The sequence below is a fragment of the Thunnus maccoyii genome, chromosome 12 (assembly GCF_910596095.1).
Source record: "Thunnus maccoyii chromosome 12, fThuMac1.1, whole genome shotgun sequence".
Classification (NCBI taxonomy): domain Eukaryota; kingdom Metazoa; phylum Chordata; class Actinopteri; order Scombriformes; family Scombridae; genus Thunnus; species Thunnus maccoyii.
In genome coordinates, this window is record NC_056544.1 from 25,068,959 (window position 1) to 25,089,183 (window position 20,225).

The 20,225-nt window shown below is 39.4% G+C and overlaps 1 protein-coding gene across 4 annotated transcripts in view; it reads left to right on the plus strand.

The window, feature by feature from the left end:
* The window catches only part of LOC121908475 (supervillin-like), a 37,701-nt gene extending 17,638 nt beyond the window's left edge, over positions 1-20,063 (plus strand). Inside the window, exons 15-39 of one of the 4 annotated variants that reach the window (XM_042428513.1) lie at positions 1,623-1,755; positions 3,372-3,428; positions 5,373-5,450; positions 6,056-6,203; positions 6,763-6,858; positions 7,190-7,270; positions 7,685-7,862; positions 8,129-8,301; positions 8,733-8,888; positions 8,993-9,129; positions 9,673-9,820; positions 9,997-10,142; positions 10,949-11,124; positions 11,816-11,963; positions 12,048-12,327; positions 12,526-12,677; positions 13,027-13,132; positions 13,621-13,828; positions 13,971-14,104; positions 14,535-14,690; positions 14,980-15,123; positions 15,528-15,649; positions 16,075-16,230; positions 17,263-17,284; positions 19,102-19,184. In XM_042428513.1, the coding sequence (XP_042284447.1) occupies positions 1,623-1,755; positions 3,372-3,428; positions 5,373-5,450; positions 6,056-6,203; positions 6,763-6,858; positions 7,190-7,270; positions 7,685-7,862; positions 8,129-8,301; positions 8,733-8,888; positions 8,993-9,129; positions 9,673-9,820; positions 9,997-10,142; positions 10,949-11,124; positions 11,816-11,963; positions 12,048-12,327; positions 12,526-12,677; positions 13,027-13,132; positions 13,621-13,828; positions 13,971-14,104; positions 14,535-14,690; positions 14,980-15,123; positions 15,528-15,649; positions 16,075-16,230; positions 17,263-17,274 (3,325 nt within the window). In that variant the 3' untranslated portion in view covers positions 17,275-17,284; positions 19,102-19,184. Of the gene's footprint in view, positions 1-1,622; positions 1,756-3,371; positions 3,429-5,372; positions 5,451-6,055; positions 6,204-6,762; positions 6,859-7,189; positions 7,271-7,684; positions 7,863-8,128; positions 8,302-8,732; positions 8,889-8,992; positions 9,130-9,672; positions 9,821-9,996; positions 10,143-10,948; positions 11,125-11,815; positions 11,964-12,047; positions 12,328-12,525; positions 12,678-13,026; positions 13,133-13,620; positions 13,829-13,970; positions 14,105-14,534; positions 14,691-14,979; positions 15,124-15,527; positions 15,650-16,037; positions 16,231-17,262; positions 17,285-19,101 lie in introns of those variants that run through there. The other 3 variants (XM_042428512.1, XM_042428516.1, XM_042428514.1) reach the window with 3 other exon arrangements.
* The last annotated feature ends 162 nt before the right edge of the window (positions 20,064-20,225 follow it).

A 20,225-nucleotide genomic window follows, 5' to 3' on the forward strand; every position in this document is an offset into this window, starting at 1 on the left:
CCAGCCTCAGTCAGTCTGCAACCACATTGTCAATATAAAATTTAATTACAAAAAAGGTTAAAAACCCTTAAATTGAAAAATCTGTGGTAACTGGCCAGAAATCTAAGAGCAAATATATGTATGAGCGATATGAGTATCACTTCACAGATGTTAAACTCAATAGTCCAGAATGCATTGTGGTCAGAAGATGTGATTAGTGGTAAGGGGGTCAACTCTTGCTTTGTCATGACTCAATAAACACATCACTTTCCTATCACTATCACAATGACTTTCAGTATCAATATCAACTGTCAGTGTCGATGAATTTCAGTCTGCTGTTAATTGTTGGATACCAACTGGATCTCCGATAGCAACATGTTAAAAATAATAGCCCTTCTGAAATAAAGGCTGGGGAAAAGGGTGTTCCTTTAAAGCAAAGCTGCAGGCACTATTCAACCTTGAGTCCATTCACAAATCCAGTCAGAGCTCAACTCTTTACAAGATGAAACCTGAGATGTCAGCAAAGACGAGACACTGATAGAGATTTTCTGCTCTGCTTGTGCTTTGCATTGTTTGACAGAATCAGGCAGAGGTCACTGTCTGCCCTTCCTTGCAGTATATAGGTTTGTTCCACCCTTTTTTTTTTTTTTACATTTTTGGAGGTGAGAGAGATTCATTTTTAGCAACATTGTGTTTCTCCTGCCAGCCAGCAGAGAGCTGTGTGGACTGAAGAAATCCTCTGAGACTTAGCAGATTCCTCCTAATGCCCTCATTTCTGCCCTGTCCACGCAAGCAGCGGATATGATGACATACTTTCTTTTACCCCTCAGCCATCCGTTATCAGCGCTCCTCATACAGTCTTTGGAGACCTTTTTTCAACAGTCACGTTTACTGGCAGTAGAGCAGAAGTCTGTGACCTGGTTTTTCAGCCTTGAAGGATTTTTTTTTTTCTTATAACCTTGATGAAAATAATGAAAATGGTGTGCTACAAAAGCAATTTCAATATTAAGCACAGTTTTTGTCCCCTTTAATTTGATTAACGTTTAATAACAGATAACAACAACTGTCACTGAGCCTAAAATAAACGCCCGTGTTTATGATGAAGCATATTTTGCCAGAGCAATTCAAGAGGTCTCAATCCATCACACCAAAATACTGTTTTAAGCTAGTTTGACACAGAGTTATGAAGTCAACATCCAGTCACTTTTACAGTACTTTTCTATTATGACTGTCCATTCTTTTTGTATTTTATTGCTTCAGAAAATTATTATCTTTTTAACATCTGAAAATATTACTGAAGCCAGCACGACTGGAGTCATTTTCAGTACATGAATTAGCTTCGAATAAAGAACATTTTCTCCTCCACTTATTGTGGAAAATATTAATATTTTAGATTTAATTTAGACGTACGTGGACAAAATACGTTTGGCTAATCTAATAACTCTATGATACAGCACTTTTCAGAATATTATCAGAGTTAAGGAGTGGAATACATTTTCATCTGGAATGAAAAACATTATGGTGATAAACTGTAATCAAGAATAGGATTTATAGAACAGCAGTGGTAATAGGACTGTAGTCATCTTACTTGCCTCTTGCCTATTGTTTCTATTAAAAATGGGTTTTTTTTTGTTTTATTTCAGAGTGGCACTGCTGAAGAAGAGTGGTGAGGAGGACTGGAGGAACAGGATCAACAAGAAACAGGAAGTAGTTAAGGTGGCGTCCAGCGAGCAGCAGGCTCAGCTATGGGAGACAGAGCAGACCTACCAGAAGAAGGTTAGTCTCTACACACTGCAGTGTTAACAATAGATGATTCATATCACATTCTCATTCACAATAACCAGACAGTCATAGTGCCATGTAGATGGTTGGGAAACATTAACAACATTTTGTCACATTATTGTGGTTATCTTCAAAGGTTTATAAAACAGAGACAGAATGCTTTCAACACAGGAAATTTTATCTTTATTATCAATATAATCTGTGACCTTTATATCAGCAAAGCTGGTCTGCATCTCAATTCAGAGTTTTGCAGCGTAAGTTAAAGGAAAATCAATTTCTTTCTTTCTTTCTGGATTACTTCATTCACAACGTCCATTATAGCAAACATCACAAACGGCAAAGGATATCCATGCTAACCCCAAATTGTGCCCCTGATGTTATTTTTGTTTTTGCATTTGAGACATTTGCATCAGTGATTAGATAACACAAACAAACCACAAACTTGGCTAACTACAGTATGTGCATGACTTTACATTCTGTAAGAGTTGCACCGGCTGGGTTGTTGTCCCAGTCTTTGCAGGACAGATGTGCACAGTGAAGAGACTCTGCAGTACCACCTGTCTCCCCAAGTACAGCATCATACAGAAATATCTACATGTTACCACTATTATTCTCCCCCTTGTTCTTTATTTACCTTCTGTCAATACATTTCTGCATTTCTGTGAACAAACCTAGGTGAATATAGTTTGTAGGTCATTATTCAAGTTAAACCTCAAGTCGTACATGGCACTCATTGATTTCCAATTTTGAACATTAACTAATTTACTAGTTACGTGTCTCTGAAATCTCTGCAGTACTGCTGGTGAGTCACATATTACCATAATCAATATAAATGAAGGCCAAAATAATGAAAATATAACCCAAGTTACAGAAAAAAATGAAATTTTCCTTGTACTGTTGAATTGAGGCTCATGTTATAATATTTATATATTCCCTGAATTTAAAAATAAATATGATTTGCATTCCTGAGAAATATTACACTTCTTGGTAATATCATTGAATAGAGTAAACACTGGTGCCACATTTTATCCCCCATGCTTTGGGGTTACTATGCCAGCTCCAGTCCCCGCTCTTTTCGCTAAGTGCTCCTTTCATTACCCCCTTTAGTCCATCTGTTCTTTGAGCCCAGTGGTCCAGATCTGTGCAGCATCCATCCCCCATTGGCTGTAGACTAGAAAGCATATGGGACAGTCTGATTGTAGAATTAGCAGTCTGGGGTATTTGGGGAGAATTTCTTTTCTGCAAGATCCACTTTTCACTTAAGTCTCAGGAGATAATGCCATGGAAAGCTTATTTGACAGAAGGGAAATGTTTCAAGAATGTATTCTTTTATGTATTTTTATCCATCTCTATTGGTTTAAACAGCAGCTAGAATTTAATTTATAAGCTCAAAGAACCTCTAATGTCAGCATTTAGGGCTCAGACACTTTAAAAGACTACTTTTTTCTGGGCTCATCTACTTTACATTAGTATTCTGGGGGGCGAAACTGCCTGCTTAAACCCTGGATGGTAATCCTCCAGGCAGTCTCACCCTTAAACCCAGGGCAACAATGAGTGCCCCCCTCCCCACTCCCTCTGACCAAGTACTTCCCCTGTGTTTAACCCTTCAGGAGGAAGGGGTGGTCGTTCAGGAATACTCTGCTGTGTCTGTGTCTGAACAGCTGTGGGTAAGATCCTTTGACAGCCACACACCAACCCCAAGCCAATCAGCTTCATGCGGGACATGCGTTGTCCAATCAGAGCTTTGTGTGCACTTTGTGTGAGGCTGAATGCATCTCCTGAATCTTGCAGTCTTAAACGCTACTCTCTGAAGCGGTGGGATGATAGTTGGAAAGCGGCCGGCGCTGGAACTTTCCTAAGCTTTTCTGTGCTTTTGCTGATTGTGTCTTAAAGCGGCGTTAAGTAATCAATTCACTTCAAAGTAAACTTTTCTTGGGAAAGTTGAATCCAAATCAGTTTTGTTTTTGTCTTTCAAACAAACTTCAGTGTTCAATTAAAACTCTAGTCCACTGATGGATTCTACCATCTTCAGACATTGCACCACCTGGATGACTGAGATGAATGTTGAGACTCAAAATAGACTTTTAACACTTTTTATTACGGACCAATGAAGTCAGTAGAGTCTGGGGAAAAATCCATTGTCTTCTAATGGATGGACATTTTTACAGTTTCAGGAAAAGTTACAGAAAAATGTTGTTTCATAAAAACAAGTACATAAGAATAATATTTTCAAACACATTCATACTGCTTTTTCATTTACCTTTTTTGCTTGAGAACCAAATGTCTTCAAGTAAGAAAAAATAGCAAGTTCCAAAGCTAAGAATACAGTCCAGAAACTACATACAGATCAGTGGTTCCTAAACTGGGGGTTGAGACGTCTCATAGTTAAATCTGAGGGGTCGTGAGATGATTAACAAGTTAGGAAAGAAGATTAAAAACATTAATCGGCTTTGTAATATTACCTTTATTTTTTAGGACATTTATTGTAGCTTTTTTCTTGTAAAATATATTGTCGTTTTACCTCTTCAAGCCTCAAAAATATTGAAAATCAATAATCTGAGAAGTAAAAAAACAGTCACTCTTTCCTTGTTTCTACAGCTCGTAGAAATAAATGACCTTTGATGAGGGGCTGTGAGTTGACTTTTTATTGTTTAAAAAGGTCACAAGCCAAAATGTTTGGGAACCACTGATATACAGTAGATTATATGCAGATCTTATATAGAAGTATTACAATCATTTCAAGAGCATGTTCTGCATTTGCACTGTGCTGGTAATGTAATATGTAAGCTGTGCCTGTCTTGAGTTACACAGCAGCAGCAGCAGAGAGAAAAAGGCTTTTGCAGCTTGCTGCTTTGTTACTAACAGTAAACATGTACATCTTATTCAGTGGCCATTAATGATTTTAGGAGCCTTTTTATTTTGGGGCTTTTTATTAACGAGCAGGGAATTTTACTTTTTAATGCTTAATAAGTGGTTAGCACTGTTTCCTCACAGCAAGAAGGTCCTGGGTTCAAACCCTGGCTGTCCCAGGTCCTTTCTTTGTGGAGTTTGCATGTTCTCTCTGTGTTTGAATGGGTTTCCGCCGGGTGCTCCGGTTTCCTCCCACTAACAAAAAACCATCGCCATCAATCCACCATCCAACCACCATCAAAAGGCATGTTTGTTAGGGTTTAATAGTCGCGTGGGTGCCCCTGACCAAGGCACTGGCAAAAAGAACTAGAGTTGGTCCCCAGACGCTGCACTGTAGCTGCCCTTAGAGTGTGTAGGATGGGTCAAACAAACAGGACAAATCTTAATCTTCTTAATCCAAGAAAGACAAATTGATATTTATATCATCTATGTACTGTATGCCCCAAAAACTTATTGGATTTATAGTTAAATTGTATCTGTTTAGCACACAGATTATTGGTGTTTACAGAGCTTTTGGATTAATTCTGACATTATAGGATAGCGAATGGATTTAAAAACGTACATGTTGCATTCCTTGTTTCTAGCTTTGCACTGCCTATCTTTGCATCCTTCCCTCATCTCACCTGTGCATGCTCATCAGTTTTCTGCCCATTTCCTCCTTCCTTTTTCTTCCACTTATACATCCACCTCTACATCCTCAGGAACCTGTCTTCTCTTCCACTTTTTCTCCTCCTATCTCCCTTGGCCAAAAGTGTCAGTATATTGACCATCACAGTCAGGTAAGGACATGCACCTGGAACGCTCGAATGGGCTGCATGTACTAGAGTTTTATCTTTCTCGCTTGGTTTGCAGCTACTCGTGTGAAGGGCGGTTCGGGTGGTGTTGAGTTGTATTTGGTTATGACAGCGTGAGTACAATTCAGTGTACTGCCATGACTCTTACTGTGAAATCATGTCAGTTACGTAGTCTAGAAAGGACATGCACTTAGCATGCCCCGATGCATCAAATCTTTTTATATCTGCTTGGTTTGATACTGTTACTACATGAATAATTGCTCCAGAGGGAAGCGAGGAGTCACATGAAGTTATAGCGAAGCTGAAGGAGAGGTGATGTAGTTCTCTTAGTGTTGGTTAGTAGAGCTTATACAATGGAGTCTGTGAATATTTGAACATTATGACAGCTTTTTGGTTCGGCTCCAAGATCTCTTTTAGGTTTTGATGTTAATCTATTAAAGAAATAACTCCAACATGATTGAAAACACCCTGAAATTAAAGCCAACAGTTGGGCTCCATCTTGCGTAGATGATTGTTTTGCATGCAAGACTTGGCAACTTGACAAACTTGATAATCATTCATAATTTGATAATTTGCTGATGTCTATGCAGAAGAGTGGAGAGGAGATTGACGCCCAGATGACAATCGAGGAAAGGAAACAGATGATTTCAACTCGTGAGGATGCCTGGAAGACAAAGGGCAAAGGAGCAGCCAATGACTCCACCCAGTACACTGTGGCTGCCCGTATGGTTAAGAAAGGTCAGTGCACAAATCTAACATGCCATTCGCTCTTCTCTCGTGCATAGCTCTGTTTGCTTGTACTACATTTTGAAACCAGTTATAGTCATGTGGAACATTTTCTCTGCACACAGAAGCTGCAAAATCAAAATTTAAGAGTAAAATACAGAAGCTGCTCTTCCCAGAGAAAGCTGAATGTGCAAACAGAAGTCTTTTCCACCTCCATCAGCCACATAGAAACAAGGCGCGGAGGTCTGAGGGAGACAGAGTGTGCTGATTATGTCACTTCAAATGGTTTTCAGGGTATTTAAAAATCCAAACAATTACTTCACACTGCCATTTGGGGCTGCTAGAGTGTGAAGTTGTAGAGCCCAGCATCAAAAATTACACCTACTCTGACAGCTCAACATGAGCACAGCATTTAAATGCTTTGTTTTTGTTCACAGTTTTATAAAATAATAATACACTTTTGTGTAATATTCCTTCTGAAAATAGTTAGTAGTGAACTCTGAATATATTCTTTCCACATTGGCTGATATTTTGTCTTATCTTGTGTGAATGTCTGTCTGTCTGTGTACAGGTCTGGCAGCCTCTTCCTCAGTTATCAGTCCCATCTTGTCACCGGTCTCCACCAAACTCAAGAGCAGCATGCCTGCTGTCAACAAACCACAAGAGGGTGAGACAAATTTGCAAATCCTGTGTCATCACTGCCACGTCAGCTGTGTAAATCCCAGTCAGAGAAGATTTTATTAACCAGTGTAATTTGATGTAAACTGAATTGATTCATTTGCTGTTCATTCATATAAATTGACCTTCAGATTAAGCCAGAGGTGAACATTATTTTTACTTTTTAACGCTTGTAGCTCACACACTATACTTCAATTTTTTTTAAAAAAACAGCAAATTACTAAATGCGTATTCTAAAATGACTTATCATAAGGAGACAAATGAGTTTTTTTAAAAGAGATTTTAATTGCTGATAAAAAATTTAATTATTTCATTTTTAGAAATTGAGGCCAGACCAGAAATGGAATCAGATAAGAAATTAGACAAGTTGGAGAGCTTCTTGGGACGTCTGAATAGCAAAGGTAAGCACTTCCGTTCTTACTTTAAGGTCAGCTTAGCAATATTTTTGATAGTAACGTAGTGACTGTGAGAATGTTGCTGGCACTGCTGGTCCTTTGCTGCATTTAGTTAATTTTTCCTTTTTAGTGTGCAAATTGTACACAGTATGCTGTATAACAACATGACCTATTCACCTGTATTAAATCACTGAAATATAACTTATTCATCCAATGAGGGGTTTGCAGAGCCTGCAGTGACTCTTTTTGAGATCTAAATTACACATTTACATTTGTCTTTGATTTTAAAAAGGTTTAAATTTTTAAAAAGTTTTAGTCATCTGCCTTTTTTCTAGTTTTAGGGCAAGTGTTGTACTTTTTGTGTATAGATTTATATTGGCGCCTAATCTTTTCTCTCTTGTATTTCTCTGTTTTGATCAGTGGCAGGTCTGCAGGAAACCACTCTGACAGTGACGGAGAAGGCAGTGAAGGAAGTGATGAAGCTGGACGACGAGATCTTCTCCAAATTCTACAGACGCGTTGCTGAATTCCCACGCATGCCCACCAGGATTGAGATCAATGAGGACTTTGATGCCATATTCGGTTCTCAGGGCCCCAAGTGAGAAAATAATAAAACTTTGAATGATGACTGTAGTGGAGGACTGCATATAACACAACTTGACTCTGTATTTTATGAATGTGAGGCAGGAAAACTGTACTGCTAGTTCGCTTAGTTTTACTTAAATACGTAATGGCTTTTACATGTTTAAGTGAACAACTTAAAGAACAGCATATTTGCAAGTTATTTAGATCTTTAGTTATGAAATAAAAACTGCCATAAAATATCTCATCATTCTCATAAACCCTTGTTTTCTCCTCCACCAGGCTGACTTCAGCCATGGTGCAGCACAAGCGGTCGGTGCGTCCGTCCAGGAACGTCCAGTCGTCCAGAAACCCTCTAAAGATGCTGGCAGCCAGGGAGGACATCAGACACGAGTACACCGAGCAGAGACTGAACGTGGCACAGCTAGAGAGCAAGAGGATAAAGACTGAGAAGAGTGAGTGGTTGGATGACAGTGTGTGTGTTTGGGAAGGTGACAAATCAGCATCTGTGCCTTGTGCTTTGTGGTGAAAAATCTCAGCTGAAAATTGGAAACTATAAAATATAGAGTGTTTGTCTTGTTTTTCTTTTTCTCCTTCTTTGTCTTCTTTTGATTTATCCTCTTCTTCCTCTTCTTCTTCTTTTTTTCCCTCCAATACCAGAAAATGTGCTTCATGCACTACAAAAATACATCCATCTTCACCTCTTTGATGATTGTATAAACAGCACAAATTGGCATGCAGCCTCATATGACCCACTTTTGCAGCAGAGTTTACAACCGAAATTTAGTCACATTAAAGTTTAATGAAGCATTTATGTGTTTTTCTACCCCCTGTAGAGCTGCGTTTTTGTTTTTTTTATATAAATTGTGAACTCTTTGCTTTCCAGTAAATAAAACCTCAGAGTACTCTGAAGCTGCTCTGGCGGGTCTGGCCAGTAAAGAAAACTTCAGCAATGTGAATCTGCGCAGCGTCAACATCTCCGAGCAGATGTCCAACAACAGCGCTGTGCCGTACAAGAACCTCATGCTGATGCACATCAAAGGTAAAACCTTATTTTTGACTCAGTGCTGAGCTATATTGTGTGCTGTTTTACCCGCGTTTTGAGGCTCTATTTCAGATGAATAAATTTGACATCATTCTGTGCAGGTCGTCGTCACGTTCAGACCAGATTAGTAGAGCCGAGAGCGTCGTCACTTAACAGTGGAGACTGTTTCCTGCTGGTCACTCCAGAGCACTGCTTCGTCTGGATAGGAGAGTTCTCAAATGTCATTGAGAGAGCTAAGGTGAGTATTTTACCTTCATTATAACAGACTGTACCGGATATACAGAGCTTTGTTGTAGGCATCCAGCATTAAGGCTGTTGCCATAATATTGGCATTTGCTGATTGTGCCTCTCATTTTTTCCCCTCACACACTGACTTTTTCTCTCATACACTCACAAACACACTCTGACACATATCTCCATCTGTGCTCCTCATCAAACACATGCTTTCAGGCTATTCTAGAGCTCTTCTATTTCCCCAAAGGAGGCCTGTCTAGACACTTTCTAATAAACATTTGTTTCTCTACTCTCGCCTCCTCGCTCAGCGCTGTTTACTTATTTTATTATGATTTTATGCACAAAAAGCCCAACATGATTCACCAAGTCTTATTTTGTCTTCAGTACATGACAGAGTTGTTTAGCTGCACTGGGTTTTCAGAATTTGTGTATAAATGTGAAGATCTCAGTTCATCAAGTCAAATTTCCCTTTTGTTTTTACATCAAAGTCACCCAGACATCATCCCTGTAACTCGCTGAAAAACAGTTCCTTGTTTCTTGCCTTTAGGCGAGAGATTTGGCCACATTCATCCAAACGAAGAAGGACATGGGCTGCAGGGCGAACCAGGTGCAGACCATCGAGGAAGGGGTCAACCCACAGGGTCCAGATACCCAGCAGTTTTGGACAATTTTAAGAGGACAGGCTTCTTACCAATGTAAGAAATTAGCTCTTAAAAATTAGCAGTTGAAGCCGTCGCTCCGCATTTAAATTGTCTTAAAGTGAATGTACAGACATCTGTTAACATTTGTTGTTTTTTCTGGATGTTTTGGTTGTTCTCATGCATTTATATTGATATATGGCTAATTGTATGTCTGTGTAATTGTGTGATAGCGGTGGGTCCACCAGAGGAGGATGAGCAGTTTGAGAACGCCATCGTGGAAACCAACTGTATCTTCCGTCTGCTGGATGACAAACTGGTCCCTGATGATGACGAGTGGGGGAAGGTCCCTCGCAGCTCTCTGCTAACGTCCAAAGAGGTCAGTAGAACTTCCTGTCTGTGCACAAAAACCTTTTTATGTCCTTTGCTTTCTGGTGGTAAATATATCCTGTCAGTCTTTTCAAAGTGACAGATTAAATTAATATTCATACTGTGAGCCATAGCGATGCTTTTCACTGGCTGTGGCTTTTGTTTTTGGTTGCACCTTGACTCACTCTGATCAGAGAAGAACCTGTTTTTCTGATCCAGTAGCCTCATTAGACCAGAGCGCAATGGGATCAAGACATGAGCTTTATCCCAGTTTGTAGCTCATTATCAATTTAAAATTAACGTGTAAGAGTATCTGATGGTGGGCTTTTTCTTTACAGCACAGGTTGCTCTAAATATTAAAAATATTTTATACACCTTTTTCAGAGGAGCTCTGTGCTTCAAACTGGTTTTAATTTGTTGCCTAGCAACAACAGGTGCCATGGTGAGCACCATCTACATCCATCAGTGCACTGCTGCTGGTGAAAAATGAAACAGGCTCAGGACACTGGAACTAAGACTGCAGTTACGTTATGTAATCTGCATATAGATTATGAAGCATCAAATGCTCTTACTTGTTACTCTGTTACTGTTACTTGTTACTGGATTTACTGGATTACTGGATTCTGCATGTTGTGATTTGTGCTGATTGTTTTTGTAGTATACTTTCAATGCTTGTTTGTCCTGTAAACCCTTCTTTCAAAAGCTAAATCATTTACATTTTGAATTTAAAAATGTAAAACTAAAAATGACCTGAATATTAGTTAGTATAAAATAAGAAGTTAAATTGTTTTTGTCGCTGTGCTGTGTATGCTGCAGGTGTTGGTGTTTGACTTCGGCAGTGAGGTGTACGTGTGGCACGGCAAAGAGGTGACTCTGGCCCAGAGGAAGGTGGCCTTCCAGCTCGCCAAACACCTCTGGAACGGGACGTTTGACTACACCTGCTGTGACATCAACCCGCTGGACCCCGGAGGTTGCAACACACTCATACCCAGGTGGGAACACACACGCTTGTTTTTATCACTTGTGAGGACATTGTTTTGAATTACGTTCATTTCCTTGAGGCTTAAATCTAGCTAGCTAAAAAAGCTAAAACCAAGTCTTAACCCTAAAATAAATAATTTATCTTGCTTTTTGTCATCAAATGGGAGATGTGTCCCCATAATGTGACTATGTGACCTGATATATGGCCCCACAAGCTGACTGTCATTAACATAATGCTTTCTCTAGCCCCTAACCTTAACCATCACATCTACATGTCTAACCCTAACTCTTACCCTAACCTTAACTTAAATCTAACATTAATCTTTAAACCAATATAACCCTTTTGAAGGAAGCAGGAGTGTTTTTGTATATCTTCACTCTCATGGTCTAAAACTCAAATTGGTTCTCACAATAAAAACACAATAGCACACAGACGCACAGTTCAAAGATGTTTACTTTCCTCTATAGTTTATGTAGGATTATAGTATTGTCACCATCTGCATATTTATATTTTAGCTACAGTTATATACTGTATCTAAAAAACAATAGCTGTGAACTTGCACACACACACATACAAATTTAATAAGCGTGGTCTTACTTTTTTAAAGCTTTTTGATTTAGCGTAGCAAAGAATGGAATAAAGTTTAATTTTTGACATGTTTATCTCCTTTTCCGTGTGTGTGTGGGTTCATCTCATCACAGGAAGGGCCAGGGCCGTCCTGACTGGGCGATATTCGGCAGACTGACAGAGCACAACGAGACCATCTTGTTCAAGGAGAAGTTTATGGACTGGACTGAAGCAAAGTCGCCATTACCAAAGGAAGAATGCGAGCTCGTACCTGAGCAGAAGGTGCACATCAAACAGGCAGAAAAGGTGGAATATATACATTTATTAATTACACAGGTCACTCACTTAATGTTTTTTCTTTCCCAGGAGGCTCCGGGGCGAGACTGCCGGCCTTATGACGCCACCCTGATGCTGCCTGTCCTCCAATCATCCGTTTCCACCATCTTGGATGGTGTAAATGTCGGCCGCGGTCATGGTCCTGTGGAGACCGAGGACCACATGAGGACTCAGGAGATCAGCACAGTCTCAGTGGACGTCTGGCACATCCTGGAGTTCGACTACAGCCGCCTCCCACGCCAGAGCATCGGCCAGTTCCACGAAGGAGACGCCTACGTGGTCAAGTGGAAGTACACGGTCACCACCTCAGGTTAGTCACCGTGGACTCACCTTCTTCTATGGTGAAGTGAGTTGTAGATGTGGGCACTATTTTTAAAAGCCTTAAAATGAAGTTTTAACAGTTTGTACGAGGAGGCTCTGCTGCAATAATAACATTATTCATTTAACAATATTGACAATTCAGAGTATTTTGCAAATTCTTTGTTGTGTATTTATGTTTGTGTCCCAGTTGGTCGTAGGCAGAACCCAGAGGCGAGGAGTAGCGGGCCGGGGAAGGAGAAATGCTGCTATTTCTTCTGGCAGGGCCGATACTCCACCGTCAGCGAGAAAGGAACGTCAGCGCTGATGACGGTGGAGCTGGATGAGGAGAGAGGGGCGCAGGTACAGGAGACAAGGCCTCACACTGCAGAGATAATCAGTCACACAAACAAAACACAAACTAATGTAACGATTAATTCGTTTGTGGTGTTAAAATCAGTCGATTATACTAATAAGCAAGCACTCATATCAGTATTATTTACTATAATGTGGTCAAAGAAATGTTTTTACAAATTATCTTTAGTGATTCTTTCAATTTGTTCAACCAGTTTAAGGACTTTAATGACTTTGCATCATTGTACGAATAAGATTTGAATGAGAACCTACTCTGCTACTCTACCAGTATACTGCTGTATATACTGTATACTGTTTACATTAGCAGCATCCTGTACTGTATTCCCTTGTTTATCAGGTCCAGGTGCAGCAGGGGAGGGAGCCTCCATGTTTCTTGCAGTGCTTCAACGGAGGGATGATTGTCCACGCTGGCAAGAGGGAGGAGGAGGAGGAGAACACCCAGAGTAAATATTTTTGACATTTCCATTTTTTTTCTCAGGTTGTAGATCTACTGTGACTTCTGATTTCCAGGCAGTGATACTGGCATGTTTGTGCTGTGGGTGAACTCACTTACCAAAGCCTGAATCTGCCTGCTTTATTTTTCCTGTGTCTTTCTAAATTTTAGGCAGCAGTAAAAAGCTAAAAGTCATTTTAAAGTAGTTATGACGAGCTGCCCCCTTTTTTTGTGGTAGTTTATGAAATACAAAGCAATATATATATATATATATCAGAATAAGTATTTGCTGATTCTTGCACAGGTTTTACTGGAATAAAAGTAAACAACATAGTGGGTATAGATCAGTTTTATTGACAATTATTTTGTTTTTATTGACACACAAATATATGTCATTTATCATAATTTACTTACAAAACAGTTGGGTTTTTGTTCTGTTATAAAAAGGAAGCTCTTTCTTCCTCTCCACTGATCGTGTTCACCTGCCCGTCTGTTCAGGTGAGTGGCGTCTGTACTGCGTGCGGGGCGAGGTGCCGGTAGAGGGACACCTGCTGGAGGTGGCGTGTCACTGCAGCAGCCTGCGCTCCAGAGCCTCCATGATCCTGCTCAACATCAACAAGGCCATCATCTACCTGTGGCACGGCTGCAAGACGCAGCTACACACTCGCGGTGTGGGAAACACAGCGGCGCTCAAGATCAAAGAACAGTGAGTTCAATCTTTTTTGCTTTAGGATGAATTTAAAGATGTTATTTAATACATCAATACAGATTAAAATATACCATCAAACATAAAACATCACATATTCTTACACATGTAATGAATTCTGTCTGCCTCCTGCTTGTGTCAGGTGTCCTCTGGAAGCAGGTCTCCACAGCAGCAGCAAGGTGACCATCCATGAATGTGATGAGGGAGTGGAGCCTCCGGGCTTCTGGGAGGCTCTGGGAAGAAAAGACAGGAAGGCGTATGACTGCATGCTGCAAGGTACAAGAACCATCACTCAATTTTAACCTCTTTCGGGTGAAAAGTGATATTATGTTATATGATTTTCTACCAGTATATACTTGTATTATTACCTCACTTGCTGATACAAACCTACACCAAGTCCTCTACATTTAGGTATTTTCTGTCATGCGCAAGGGTACCTTTAATGTTCTCATAAATATTGTACACAGGACAAGATGGTTGCCAAAAGTAAATACAGCACAAAATTAACAATAATGATTTAAATCAGACTCTATGCGATCAGCAAATGAGCAAACTAGACTAAGAACTTGACCAGTAAGTGTTTGGTTTTAAGTTTCCGCACTCAAAATTTGAGATGCTATACCGATCTCTAAGTTCGAGTGCTACAGTCGTCACTTGAGGGATGATGTATCTTGTTACATGTTGGTTTCTGATTTTCTTTTTTCAGATCCGGGTAAATTCAACTTCACCCCGCGGCTCTTCCAGCTGAGCAGCACATCTGGAGAGTTTGTGGCGTCTGAGTCCTTCCACCCGTCCAGAGCCCCAGACCTGGTCAGCTCACTGCCCTTCCTCCAGGAAGACCTGTATAACGCACCGCAACCTGGTGAGACCTGAACACACACACACACACACACAGCATGTTAGGGGTTTTTATTTTATCCTTTGTAGATCATTTGGGGAGATTCATTACTTAATATCTAGCATTAGATTAAAGACAAAATGTAATGATGCTTTTGCAGAAATTTATGTACAGAACAGAATTTATGATCTTTAAAAATTCTCTTTACTGTACATTATATGCTGTAGATTTGTAATTTAATTAGATGCACAACAGGCTGTATGCAGAGTGAAACTTAGACTGAAAGAGTGAGACATCTCTCTCTCCTCCACAGCGTTGTTCCTGGTGGATAACTTCCACGAGGTTTACCTGTGGCAGGGGTGGTGGCCTCAGGAAAGCGAGTGCACCGGCTCGGCTCGTATCCGCTGGGATGCAGACCGGAAGTGTGCGATGGAGACTGTGCTGCAGTACTGCAAAGGTAAGTGAATGACAGGTGGGAACGTATGCACTGTATATGCAAAACATTTTATGAATTATCTGGATAAATATGAGGAATTAGTCCCTCAATGTATTTTTTTCCCCTTAAAATTACATATTTATGCTAAATTTCCAGCAAATGGGATCACTGGTGTCAGGGAAATTTGGTTACCAGATACCAGTTTCTACTCACACACTGCCAACCATTCATTTTTATATGAATAAATTAAGAATTTATGGATTTACTGTTGAATTACAAGAGTAATTGTAACCCTGAATGAAATGAATGAATACATCTGCACATTCCCTAATTTTAATCAGATCTGCTGACATTATATGACAGTATTTAGATGACCTATTTCAGTTCATTTCAATATCCAAGTAATTTCTGACTTCCTCTTCCAGAGAAGAACGATAAGAAGTCTCAGAAGTCCTATCTGATCCACGCCGGTCTGGAGCCACTCACCTTCACCAACATGTTTCCCAGCTGGGAGCACAGAGAGGACGTGGCTGAGATCACAGAGAGGGTCAGCAACATACACACACACACACATTTTTATTTGCTTACATTCATATCTTGTTTACTCTAACATTAAGCTACATGCCCTATTGTCCATAAAGTTTGATATATAAAGTACTCACTCAAAAAACATTAAAAAAACATGAGTGGAATCAAAAAAGCAATCAAAATATACCCTCATATCACCCTCTATTGGGCTCATTTGATACTGAGTATTTACTGATACTGAGCCCCTGTCTGATATTTTACTGTTTACTGAATATCGTACTGTACATGCAGTAAAAAACTGAAAAATGACATTGTCAGTATACAGTATATAAACACAAGCCTCTGTGTTGCCTCTTCATACTCTCACACATTCATAAACTAGTTGTCTAAATACCGGCCCTTGTTAGGAAGGACTTGACGCTGTGTGCTGTGTTGTGGCTGCAGGAGGCGGAGGTGTGTAACCAGATCATCCTGGTGGAGGACGTGTTGGCCCGGCTCTGTCAGAACACCTTCCCTCTGGCTCAGCTGCAGGCCCGGCCGCTCCCAGAGGGAGTCGATCCGCTCCGCCTGGAGATCTACCTGTCTGACCAGGACTTTGAGGTCAGTTAAGGTTTTTTTTGTTTGTTTTTTTCTTTTTTTTGTTTGCAATGTTGGAGGCAGAGTTAAAAATAGTGCGTTTCCCTCTTTTGATCAGACTTTTAGGGCATTTTTGTCTTTTCAAGAGGCATTTTTTATTAAATTATGAAGTAAAACATTTCCATATCGGCAAGTAAATCGTAAAACAACAAATGCTTCTTTCTCACTTTCTGTTCACGTTCTGTGAGAGATTTTTGTGATTCAAGGACAACAGATTTATTTTTCAGTTATCTCTCATCATCGTCTTTAAAACGAAGAATCTACTCTCTGACATTTTAACATCTGTTAGTCAGGCTTTGTGCATTTCTGTTCTGTTCTTCACTGACGGGTTACATATATAATCGCAGGCCAGAAACCTTGATGTTGTCTTTGACTCAGAACTAAACTTTGGGGTTCATGTGTCACATGTTACCAAATCTGCTTTTTAACATCTCAAAAACACAGAGAGACTAATGCGTCTTTTAGTTAGTTAGTTTTTTTTATGCTCAGAGCCGTTGGTGCCTGATCTGAGAGCAGACATTATTTATTTTATTTTATTAATGTTTTAAATCTTTTATTCCCTCCTATCTATTTAATTTATCTTTTATCTATTTTACTTTTTCAAATCCATTTTATAGTTTTTTCTTTTAAATAACATTTTCATCATTTTTATTTCCGCTGCTCATTAGTCTCAAATTGTTTTCCTGTTTACATTTTTACTGTCTTATTATCAGCTTGTCCGTCATCTGTAAAACACTTTGAATTACACTAACCTGCATGAAAAGTGGACATCTAAATGTTTCTAGAAACAGCTTCAGTAATTTGTGATTCTGTAGGAGCCGTTTTATGCTAACATTCAACAGTCACACTGTAAGAAATCCCTCGTATACGAGGCGAAGACTGATGCAGCCTGATGTAAAGCCAGTACATTACATCTCTAAATGTCCTGCAGTGTGCTGAGACTGAACACCTCATTCATATCATCCATCCTAACTCCATCTAACTCTCACTTTGCAGACCAAGTTGTAGGTGGATTCAGGTAAGAAGAACCACTCGTGTGATTCATCAGCACTTTGGCGACCTACCTGTCCTTCTCTCGAGCACGTCAGCTTGTGTTTCCTTTTTTTTTTTTTTAACGTGGATTGAACTCTTACTCACTCCTGTTTCACTCCTGTCTCTTAAGTGTGGTGCCGGTTGAGGAGGAGGAAAGTTTTGCGCACGGCTGCACGATTACGTCTGAAAAGATCATCCTGATGACTCGGTTAGACGTTACGGTCGAGTCCTTTTAAATCAGCTGCAGTCATAAAGGACTCCCACATCTTCACCGAGCAGATAAATATAAAATGACACACAACCCAAACATGAAGCTCATTCCTGCCAAGAAAATACATAGATGAAAAATTACAAATGATAAAGTAGAAGCTCTCATAGGAAGTCAACATTATTACTATTAAAATATTTGAAAAAAAGTCAAAATTGTAATATTTAATCAAAAGTACAGATATATATATATATGTAGAATGTCATACTGATAACTCAGCTAATATCTTCTCAATCAACAATCAACATTTTTGACTTAGTATCTCAGTATGTATTATTTCACCATTTTTACCTAGTAAGTCCCAATTTTTGTCTTGACATTTCATACATTTGACAAGAAAAACATACTCTTAATTTATCATCTGTTTCTTTTTAGCAGGAATGGGCTTCAATACGAGCTCCAGTGATAACGAGGACAACTTGTAAAAACCTAACTGGGTAGAAAAATATTAAAATAACTCACGCTCCAACAGCTTCTAACACACCTCCCTCCTGTATATGAACAGCTGAAGTTGTAAATTAGACGTTTAAACACTTTTTTTGCTAAATTAATACTGTTGTTGATTGTGGTCATTAACACGTTTAATTGTGCAGCCCGTTGTATCTCCCTGCTCAACACCTTCGACTACACCACACTCTGCTGCTGCTACTCTTCTCTTCACACTCACCTTCCACCTGAGACTTTCTCTTCTCTCAGTTCAAATACACGCACTTATGATTCACCGACAAACCACACTGCAGTCTGACTCACCGTCTGTCTGTGGAGCACAAAATAGAGGCATGAAAACAAACCACAACTAAACTGTCCTTGTGTGATAGAGCAGGAATACCCACAGAGCAGTAGATGTGTTGTCAGCTTCACGTCATATAGTGTTATAACAATCAGCTTATGACATAAACAGTCAATTCACAGATGTACAAATGTCAAAACGTACAAAACTGCAGATAAAAGATGAAGTCGAGAAAGAGAAAAAAGGCATCAAACCAGCATTAAAAAACATCTGAATCCTTTTAATTTATTTTGGATTATATTATTTACTTTATTCTACATTTTATTATATTTTTTTGTATATTTTTTATTGTATTTATTCAGACTCCTGCACTGAATTTTCCCTACAAGGATCAATGAAATGTTATCTTATCTTGGAACACAGCAATATGGGTTAAGAGTCATATTTGTATACATATGTAGAATATATTGCTTTATTAACATGTAATTTAATATGTATACATCTACTCTAGAAGTATTAAATGGCATAAAATTCCTCACGAGCAGTAAATATGATGTACTGTAATTCGACTGTAATTCAGGTATTTAATAGTTTAGAAACAACACTATTACAGATCACAAAATAGCATTTCTTGTGTCATTTTGGTCCTGTTCTTTAGTAACTACAGTGGCCAGTATCAGTGACAGAAAACACACCGATACTTCCCTTTGAAACATCATTTCAAACGCAACAAACACAGTGTTGAACTCTCTGTGTCGTCTTCTTAACCGATTCATAAACTGCATGTGTGTCTTTGTCATTACAGAAAGCGTTAGAGATGAAGAAAGAGGAATACGAACGTCTGCCAGGGTGGAAGCAAGTGAACTTAAAGAAGGCCAAAGGACTGTTTTGAGGAAGTTTTTGATGGACGACGGCACGTGAAGAGGACAAAGAGTGGATTGAGATGGAGATAAAGGAAATGTCCTGTAAACCTGATTTTGGTGGTAACGTCTGAAGACGTTGACACAGAAACCGAATCTGAGAAAAAAAGCTACATGAAGGTTGAGACTCGAGATGCACTCGCCTCGCTTATAGTCATGTTCCACCTTTCATCTTTGTCATTACATAACAAAAATTAAATTCAAGTGGTTTAATGGAGGGTAAATACCACCATGCTTTGGTTCATACATGGTGTATGTGTGTATTTGGAGTCTCCTCCGAGCACTACAGTCACCGCTCACGCCATGGACTTGTGAAAGAAAATGTGCACACTAGGACGCTTGGTGTCAGAGTGCCATGCTACGGTTGTGTATGTATGTGCGTGCGACTGTATATAACGTTTGTGTATGTACGTAATGTTTGTGTAAATGTGTGTGTAGGTGCGTTTGTGACTTTGTATTTATGTAAAAACAAACCCGTAGGAGCAGGATGAGGTCGGCTCATTCAGCTGTCACGTCAGACGTTGTGAGTGTCGTTTTTTTTTTTTTTTTTCTTGTCTACAGTGTCTGGATGCTGTCAGGCCAAGTAGGTGGTAGCTCATGTTGCTCGAATGTGTTAAACTGCCGAAGTGACTCTTGACTTTACTGAGCACCTGAGAGCAGAGCTAAGAGTTGTAATTTAAAGGTTTGATTTTAATGAGGAAGAGAAACAGCAGCTTGATGAATCTGAATGTATAGTGCCTTGCTTTTTGTGTACAGTTTATATACAGAAATTCTAGTCTGCATTTTTAAAGACTTTCTTTGTGATATAAGACATAGTGAATTAAATCACAATTATGCCCAACTAAAAGTATGAGTCAGTCTGTGTCTCCTGCTTCGTAAATTAAAGCACTAACATTTTTCTGGATCATTTTCTCAATTAATTGATTGATCATTTGATCTCTTAAATGTCAGAAAATTGTGAAAAATGTCTATCAAAAATTTCCAAGAATCCAGAGTGATGTGTTCAGAT